A 9,662-nucleotide genomic window follows, 5' to 3' on the forward strand; every position below is an offset into this window, starting at 1 on the left:
GAAGGAAAATGTTTTGAAACTTTGTGTAGTGTTAAAAAATTTTTAGTAAAGAATAAATTTTGATTTTAGAATAATAATTGACATTACAATTGTATAATATCTCAAGAATTGAAGTAAGTTGTTTTTGTAAGAAGTTAAAAACTAAGTTAATTTCCATATATTATTACAGAAGGTTAAACATTTTTTACAATTAATTGCATTATTCCTTAAAATAAATCATGTTGTTACTGTACAATAACATTTTTTTTTATTTTCAAAATTCTTATGTGGAAAATTCATTACATAAGAGAGTAGTAATTTTTTATTTAAATTCTAAAAATGAATATATTACATTGTAATTAAATCAGTATGAATATTTAAACAAATAAAAACAGTTTAAACGACTATAATATCCATTATTCACTAACCTGGAGGAAACCTCCGTGAGCGCCTGATGGTGTTTCTAATTTTAAGCGCCCGATGGAGGGTTAAGACACTAAGCCAAGAAAAGCTCATGTTACATGTAAGTGATTTATTTTGTGATATAGTAAATATTTTGTACAATAATATAAATAAAACTGATTGTTTGAATCTCAATATATAAATTAATTGTTAGAATATTATGGTAGGGAAAGCTCAGTGTAGATACACAAGTGGTAGTATATTTTGTAATGCCGCAAATATATTACATAATTTGTTACAAAAACATGTTTACTGCAACATAAATTTTAATATGATAAATGTGTTCATAAAGAATTTTTTTATTAGATTTTCTGAAGTTTTTGTTTTTGCAACCTAACATACAAATATCTTATCCTATAATACAGTTCAAATTATGTAATCCATAAACTTATTTACTTTGTGTTATAAATAAATGTGTGAATAACTCACGCATGTAGATCTATCTCAGTTTACTTGCAACTTAATAAAGTTAGTCCAATGTCAGTCAGAAACAGCATAACGCTAATACCCAGTGCTAAACAAAATAACAGTCTGTATGGTTGGTAATATATTATTGGGAAATCAATTATACAGCTTGCTTGGCTAGTAACATGTAACCAAAGTAACAGATTACTGGAACCTAGGCTAATATCAATTGACAGCCAGTCCATCGGCTCATTTAAGTGTCGATGCTATGGGTGTACAATTGGTAAAAACTCTTGTATTTATTGAACGCTTTTGAGTGTGGATCGTGTAATTTTACGGATTTTATATTTTTTTGTTTAGCGTACTAATTGATAATTTTATGCTGTAATCGTGTTTTAGGGCCTCGTATAATATTATGTTGTGTCATTAGTAACATTATACTCCACTGAATGTATTAATCAGCTCCTTTACAAAGCAACAGCTAGCAACATGCATTGTTGGTATCAATTTACAAAATCGTGACCATGGAAAGGTATGTTCATTTTTTTTTTTTTTCCTGAAAACTACAATTTTTCCTGAAAACAATAGTGAAGAAAAAATTCGTCGGCAACGAAAATCAAAGGAGTTACGATTTTTTGAAATCCTCTGAAAACTCTGTTTTTGACAGTACCTCTGGCAATTTTACTGAAATGATGACGTTAATCCTGTCAACTATGCCTGCCCGCTGCGCAGTGCTGCGCACTGCTTGCTCTTTTAGAAAAAAAAAATTAACTCGAGCTTGCAAAAGTCGAATCCCAGATCACGTGATGCCCCTGATCCTTAACCCTCCAAGTGTTGTTCGACAAAATTTTGTCGGTTATTTTCCATCTTTAATGCAATAATGCCCGAAAGGCATCAATATAATACAATGATATACTTTCCCCCCAGTTTATATGCACCTGTGATAATAACACTTGGCTATAAATGCCCAACCCATGAAAAAAAGTCCATTTTTCATGGTCACGGTATTGTAAAATAAATACCGCATTGTTTGCTTATTTTTATCCATCAAGGATAGACTGGTTGCATAATATTCAGCAAACGAATTGTAAATTAAAGAAAAATTTAGTCAGCCTATTCATGTTTACACTTTCCTGTGTATAAACAAACATTTAAAATATATTGTACAAATTATTTGCCTTCTTTGTATAAAAGGTATCAATTTACAAAATCGTGACCATGGAAAGGTATGTTCATTTTTTTTTTCCTGAAAACTACAATTTTTCCTGAAAACAATAGTGAAAAAAAAATTCGTCGGCAACGAAAATTAAAGGAGTTACGAATTTTTGAAATTCTCAGAAAACTCTGTTGTTGACAGTACCTCTATCCATATTTGACAGAAGGGACGCCATTTTGAACTATTTTGTTCCTCCGTGTCTATTCTTAACCTCCTTATTTGACAGATTGGTATTACTCCGCGGCTCTCTCAAATGAAGAAGGGACGCCATTTTAAACTAGTTCAGTAGTGATAATGGCACACCTTTGTGTTGGATGTTCGTTATCTTACGTGGAAGCTATTCGTAAAGACGAGTATGGAGTGTTGCAATTTTATGTAAACCACGGGGTTTACAACCGGACTAGGCGTTGTGGAAATAGGAAGTGTGGCAACGAACTCGTTGTTAACGAATTTGGGGACTTCTTTTTTCGGTGTGGAAAGTACTACACGCCTGCACCGAAACGAAAGAAAATTAAGTGCCGGTTTACTGCCAGTGCGAAAAAGGGAACTTTCTTTGAAAGCGCACATTTACCATTGACGGACATTTTTTGTATTGTTGCGTCAATATTGTGTCTAGTGCCGCCGCGACAAGATTACCTGAAAAAGAACTTTAATATTAGTTCAAAAACAGCTGTAGACTGGTATTCGTTTTGTCGGGAGGTATTTGTTGACCATGTGGCCAATAATGATGTTACATTAGGTGGAGTTGGACACATTGTGGAAATTGACGAGGCAAAATTTGGTAAAAGAAAATATAATAGAGGAAGACTTATTGAAGGGCAGTGGGTGTTTGGTGGTATAGACCGTACCACACATGAAACATTTTTAGTGCCGGTAGAGAAAAGGGACAAGGAAACTCTCTTAAAAGTAATAAAAGAAAAAATTGAACCGGGAAGTACCATTATTAGTGATTGTTGGCGTGCGTACGACTGCTTGGAGGACGAGGGGTTTGTGCATGAGACAGTTAACCACTCAAAGGAGTTTGTGGACCCACGCACTCACGCCCACACAAATACTATCGAGCGGACGTGGAGAAGTGTAAAAGACAAAATTCCGCGTTACGGCAGGAAAAAAACTCATTTTGTGGGGTATTTGGGTGAATACCTTTTTAAGGCGAAATACCCAAACCTCAATGAGCGGATCCACCATTTCTGGGTTGCGGCTGCAAAACTGTACCCACCTGAACATTAAGGTAAGTGATAAGTTACTTAAGTGACTAGTACGTTAATCCTGTCAACGATGCCTGCCCGCTGCGCAGTGCTGCGCACTGCTTGCTCTTTTAGAAAAAAAAATTAACTCGAGCTTGCAAAAGTTGAATCCCAGATCACGTGATGCCCCTGCTCCTTAACGCAATAATGCCCGAAAGGCATCAATATAATACAATAATATTCTTTCCCCCCAGTTTATATGCACCTGTGATAATAATGCTAGGCTATAAATGCCCAACCCATGAAAAAAAAGTCCATTTTCCATGGTCACGGTTTTGTAAATAAATACCGTATAAAAATTTATCCTTAACTTAATTACTTTATTGCTTACTTATTTTATTATCCTCATGTATAAGTAAAACATTATCACCATAATTTTTATTTTAGTAATATATATAAATTTGTAGGCAGAAATAAACCAAATAAATTGGTTTCCTAGAGTAAAATTATTATTTAATTCCATCCCAAAAATTTCCAAACTATACAAACATTGTTTGTATTAAAATTTAATAAATACATTTAAATAAATATAAATTTATATAGATAGGCCTACTGTTCATATTTAAATAAACAACATACAACACATCAACTAGCTTTTAGTTACTGCCCAGGATAGAAATATCTCAAAAGATGGCAAATACAAGATTAATACTGTACATTATTATTGCACAATGTTATCTATGCTAAGGTAGATTAGTATATTCTCCTAGTATTAGTGCATTTTCCTTTTTGAATTAAATAAATAAACTCACCACGGTGAAATTTAGATTTAAACAGAACCAGGTACCAGGTTAGATGCTTGGTTAATTTAAGAATTCAAAAAGTTTTTTTCTTTCTTTCTTAGCTACCAAAATGTAGCTGGTTCTGCTACCATATGGGCATGGAACCACAATAGTCTTTATTATTTATTTCACTTTCCACTGTTTTTATCGCACTTTGAATGTTTTGAATAACCCTTACTATTTATTTCACTTTTCACTGTATGTATTGCATTTAACTGATTTGTGGTGAGGGTGTTAATTTTTTTTTTTTTTTTTTATTTCACTTTCACACTGTTTCTTTTCATGGGAAGGGGAAGTTAATTACAATTCCACATAAATGTTAGTATTTGCCTATAACCTGACTTTGTTATCAATCAATTGTTCCTGTAGTGTTCAGTTATTTACACACAGAGGGGGACAAGCTATAGGAAAGGCTTTTAGGTTACAGGATCAATGGAAATGGTTGGGGCCCACTGATCAGACTTTCTTCACGCCTGAGGTCCTCCAGGCGACTTTCTACTCCGAAAAGGATTCAGACCCTGGAGATAAATACAAATTGTTAGAACCTGGAGTAGGTAACAAATATGACTCCAAGATAGTGTGGAAGAGTTCTATACTTGAATGTTAGTAACACCCAATTGCCTTTATCAAATTGACCTATTTATACTATTTAGGTACCTTACTATTTCTAACAATACGCCTAAGTCAAAACTTACCAACAGCTCTTTGAGATAGAATGGTGGCCTTACTTTCTTTTCCTTTAAATGTTGTATTAATGGTTCTCTGAAGCTATCATATGTTGGGCATTCAAAGATTAGGTGCTGAAGACTTTCTTTCACATTCAATGTACACTTGAGACATTTTTCAGTAAAGTAGCAGTTTATTCTGAATAAAGTTTCATTTACCTGTGCATGACCCAGTCTTAGCCTAATTATTGTGACTAGTTTACTTCTTCCTATCTTAGCATTCTTAAACCATGGGACCATAGGAAGGTCCCGCTGCACATCCCTATACCATCTTGCTTTATTGCTTTGTTCTACTTCAGCTTTGTATAAGGATGTCATTTCACATTTTAAATGGCTGACAAAGTCACCCATCGGAAGGACCAGATCTTTGATTACTTTTCCTGTCTGAATTGCCTCTTTCGCCAGCTTATCTACTATTTCATTTGGTGTAATACCCACATGACCAGGAACCCACTGAAGTGTTATTTTCTTTTCTGAAGAAAGGACCTCCTCCACGATTTGGGATGTAATGTTATCAATATAATCAAGTTTACAGGCTGTTTTGACTGCATGGATGGCTGCTTTTGAGTCAGAACAAATTAGTACTTTGTTACCTGGTTGAAGATTCGCTATCTCGATTGCTTTCTTTATGGCGTAAAGTTCGGCTGTGTAGCTGGAAGCTATTTTGGGTAAACAGAATTTATAACTAAGATGATTAGGCCTACCTTGTAATAATACAGCTGCTCCAGAACCCTCTGCGTTTCTCGATCCATCTGTGTAAATTTTTATGTAGTCTGAAAATTCCTCATTTATTTGTTCTATAAATAATTTTTTGAGTGTTTCAGGAGGAATTTCGGATTTTGGATTTTCCATCCGATTAATATCTACCCTGCAACATAAGTTTAAATCCAGCATAGTAATTGGCTTCTCCAGACTGTCAATTAGTCTAGTTTCTTTGACACAGGTTTGGATTACTATCCTTTCTACAGTACTTACTGATTTTATATACAGTGGTGTGGTCTTCTTGGCCCAGTATTCGTGATGATTTGCTGCCATACTTAAATACTTTAAATTTACATAAACTGGATGGTTAGGTTCAGACAGTACTTTGAAAACTAGTCTTTCAGTTAACATTTTCCTTCTGGTCTGCAAGTTGGGTACTGCTGCTTCCATTTGAAGAGCTAAAATTGGGGTTGACTTCATAGCACCCAATATGCACCTGAGAGCCTGATTTTGAATAATGTCTAGTTTATTCAAAACACTATTTGGTAAATGCCCAAACAAAAAGCCACCATAATCTAGTTTAGCTCTGATTATACTGCAGTATACCTTTAAAAGTAGCTGAGGGTGTACACCATTCCTTCCGCAGGCCAGTGACTTAAGAATGTCTAGGTCCTTAAGAGTTTTACTCACCAAACAGCTTACATGTTGTTTAAAATTCAGTTTTTTGTCAAAAATGATACCCAAAATTTTGAGGCAATCTCCAACTGGGATACTTACATTATTTACAGTCCAATTTGGGTTTGTTGTCTGCCTCTTCCTGCTAAAGATTATTATTTTGCACTTATTTACATTGATTGCCAGGGACAGCAGTTGACAGTACTGGGTAAGACTAGACAGGGCTTCTCGCATCCGAGCATCAACACCGTCAAACCGTGTACCACTACAGACTAATGTGAGATCATCTGCATATAAAAAGGGTTGGATCTCTTTTGGTAACTGAATTCCCACATCAGATATATAAAGTGAGAACAAGATTGGGCTGAGCACACAACCTTGGGGTAGTCCTTTGACAGTAGACCTGGTGAGGGTATGCTGGCTTCCGACAAAAGTCAATTGTCTATAGCTTAACCATTTATGTACATGAGTTATAAATCTGTGGGGAATACCCAGGACAAACATCTTACTCACCAGAGCGGGCAGAGAAACCGTATCATAGGCACTGCTCAGGTCCAGCGAGACAGCAGCTGCAATCCTATTTTGCATTAAATTCACATGAATATCAGCCATGAATGCTAACAGGAAATCATTACAACCTCTCTTTTTTTGGTAGGCAAATTGGTAGTCTGGTATTAGTTTGTTTTTAATGATAAACCATTCCAATCTGTGTTTTACCATTAAATTGAAGATTTTTTATCATGCATGACATTAGAGAGATGGGTCTATATGAGCTTTCCTTACCTTTTTCTTTGTTTGGTTTTAGAATGCCTATTACCTTGATGGTTTTCCATTGCATCGGAATCTCGGCTCCGGACCAGATGTTGTTAAAAACATTAAGCAGTAGAGTTTTAGCTGAAAAGGGTAACATTTTTTAAGATTAAATAGCTTACCCCGTCCAAACCAGGAGCTGTTAGCTTAGTTCTAGATTTTATCGCCATATCTAATTCCTCTAGACTAAATTTTTCTTCCAATGGAAGTTGGTTTGTAGCCTTTGTAAAGATCGGTTGATTGATTTCAGATTTCATAGGAACATAGTCTGGAGTGGTAAGTTTTAAAAAGCTATAACTTAAGTTTTTATCATTGAGCAAAATCTTGTTATAAGTATCTTTGGTTCCACTTCTAATACCTCTAATTGTGCTCCAAATTTGTGTATTATTTTTATTTTCTATGTTCTCACAGAAACTTACCCAAGCTTGTCTTTTTGCTTTACGGATCACCTCCACAGCCTCATAGTGTGTAGTTCTGTATTGCCTGTATGCTAGGGGAGTCATCTTCATTGTGAAGAGTTTGAAGTTTCTTCTTCTTATAGCGACTGCCTTTAGAGCAGTCCGGTGTCCACCAAGATTTTGCGTTAAAAAACTTGCCATCTCCCTTATTTTGGTGACAGAAGTTGGGGACTGAGTCTTCTATTGCTACCTTTAATATCTTATTGAGATCCTTAATATTTATATCATCAGATTTCTTATTTGAGAGTATACTGGATGCAGTCTTATCAGCTATTTCTGAAAACTTACCCCAATTGGCTTTTTTAAAGTTTTTATGAGTGAAACTTATTATACCCGACTTTTTTGAGCCCAAAACAGTTTGTGAGCACAATTTGTTACCATTAATTTCTAAAATAATAGGGTAGTGATCACTACCCATTGAATCACTCATTACCTTCCAAGACGATATTTTATCTTTTAATTGCACAGTGGCAAAAGTAAGATCTAAAGTTGAAGGTCTTCTGCCAGGAGATCCAGTGGTGGTGAAGGACTTATCATTTAAAAGTATGAGTGGAGAGTCACTGTACGCATTGTATATATGACTGCCCCTTGTGTCTTGGCGTAAGTCAGCGGACCAATAGGGATGCTTACCATTAAAGTCGCCACACAGTAGAGAGTAATCTTGTTTATTGGAAAAAATGTTCTTCCATAACTCTGTCCTTACCTTTTTTGGAGAACAATAAATGCTATATATGTGAAGAGGCCTTGAAAGGCCCCGGATCGTGACTCCAGACACCTGAATTGGATCCTGAGCATCCAAACCCAAAACAGCTTCACAGTCAATACCTCTCCACGTGAGCGACTTGTGGATTAAAATTGCAGACCCACCATAACCATCAAACCTATCATTTCTCACAGCAGAGAAATTTTTAAACAATATTGTTTCATTTGGTTTTAGCCATGTTTCTTGTAAGACAATAACCTTAATATTGTACTTACACACAAAAAAGGATAATTCAGCCCATTTTGATTTGATTGACTGAACATTCCATTGCAGTATTTTAATTGGAGCTGCCGGTACTTCCATCAGGGGGCGAGGTGTCTACGGTAGTGCCAATACTTAAGTCTAAAAGTATACTCTTTATATTCCTTAGTACTATGTTGATCATCTCTAGAGGGTCAGGATTGGCTATTGATGCATCCAACATCAATTTTTCAAAATAAGCCTTTGCTTTAAAGTCTTCAAGTGACTGTTTTAGTTTAACACTGTCTATTTGTTTTTCTGAAGTCATAGAGAGACCTAACCTCTCATTTTTATCAGATTTGTTACTTTTGTTCCTTGTCCAGCGATTTGGTGTGTTGTGTACAATTTTTTGCTTAGTTGTGTTGTTTCCATTAGGCCTATAATTATCTCTTGGCTTCCTGAATATAGAGGACTGCCCTACATTCTCTTCATTTACTTGAGCATAACTTAAGGGGTCAAAATAATTTCCTACTGGAGTAGGGTGTGGTCTGGCCAACATATGAGGGAATTCTGTTAAACTAGTTACATCTGGTGAGACTTTTGAGGCATAGGTTTTATGGTACCGATTTTGGTGGAAAGGTTGTTTTGGATTTGGGAAGTATTGAGAAGCTGTGAAAAAATCTTCATTATATTCTGACATTCTATTTCTAATTGCTAATTGACGTTTAAACATTGGACAATCTTTCGAGAAACTTACATGGTCACCATCACAGTTTACACATTTAGGGTCTTTGTCACAGTGGTCACCGTGTGCCTTTTTACCACATGTTCCGCACAAGTTCTCGTTTTGACATGGAGAACTGGCTACATGATTGTACGAGTAGCACCTGTAGCACTGTCTGACTGGCAAAGTATATTTTTCAACAGGTACAATAACATGATTTAGTATAATTCTTTCTGGTAATGTATTGCCTTCAAAAATTATTTTAACAAAATGAGTCCTGTATGGACCCTCTTTTGAATTTTTGGTAATGCGATAGGCTTCCAGGATAGGTACTGTACTGCAGGCATGGTTAACAAATTCATTTTGGTCAATATCGGGTTCTGCATAGACAACGCCTGTTATCCGAACTCTGTAAGAGGGGATAAAGATATGGTAGTTTGGAAGTGAGTTATTGGTTATCAGCTTATTTGCGGACTCAGAATTCTTACAATATATAGCTACATTTCTACCCTTACGATTAATACAATCAATAAG

General features: G+C 35.4%; 1 protein-coding gene across 1 annotated transcript; it reads left to right on the plus strand.

The window, feature by feature from the left end:
• The first annotated feature begins 1,114 nt into the window (after window positions 1–1,114).
• Window positions 1,115–3,378, plus strand: LOC124371108. Its single transcript, XM_046829421.1, has 2 exons — window positions 1,115–1,129; window positions 2,543–3,378. Exons 1-2 carry the CDS (start codon window positions 1,115–1,117, stop codon window positions 3,290–3,292), a joined length of 765 nt encoding a protein of 254 aa, XP_046685377.1. The 3' UTR covers window positions 3,293–3,378.
• Window positions 3,379–9,662: the final 6,284 nt, after the last annotated feature.

Source organism: Homalodisca vitripennis, unplaced genomic scaffold (assembly GCF_021130785.1).
Source record: "Homalodisca vitripennis isolate AUS2020 unplaced genomic scaffold, UT_GWSS_2.1 ScUCBcl_942;HRSCAF=3924, whole genome shotgun sequence".
Classification (NCBI taxonomy): domain Eukaryota; kingdom Metazoa; phylum Arthropoda; class Insecta; order Hemiptera; family Cicadellidae; genus Homalodisca; species Homalodisca vitripennis.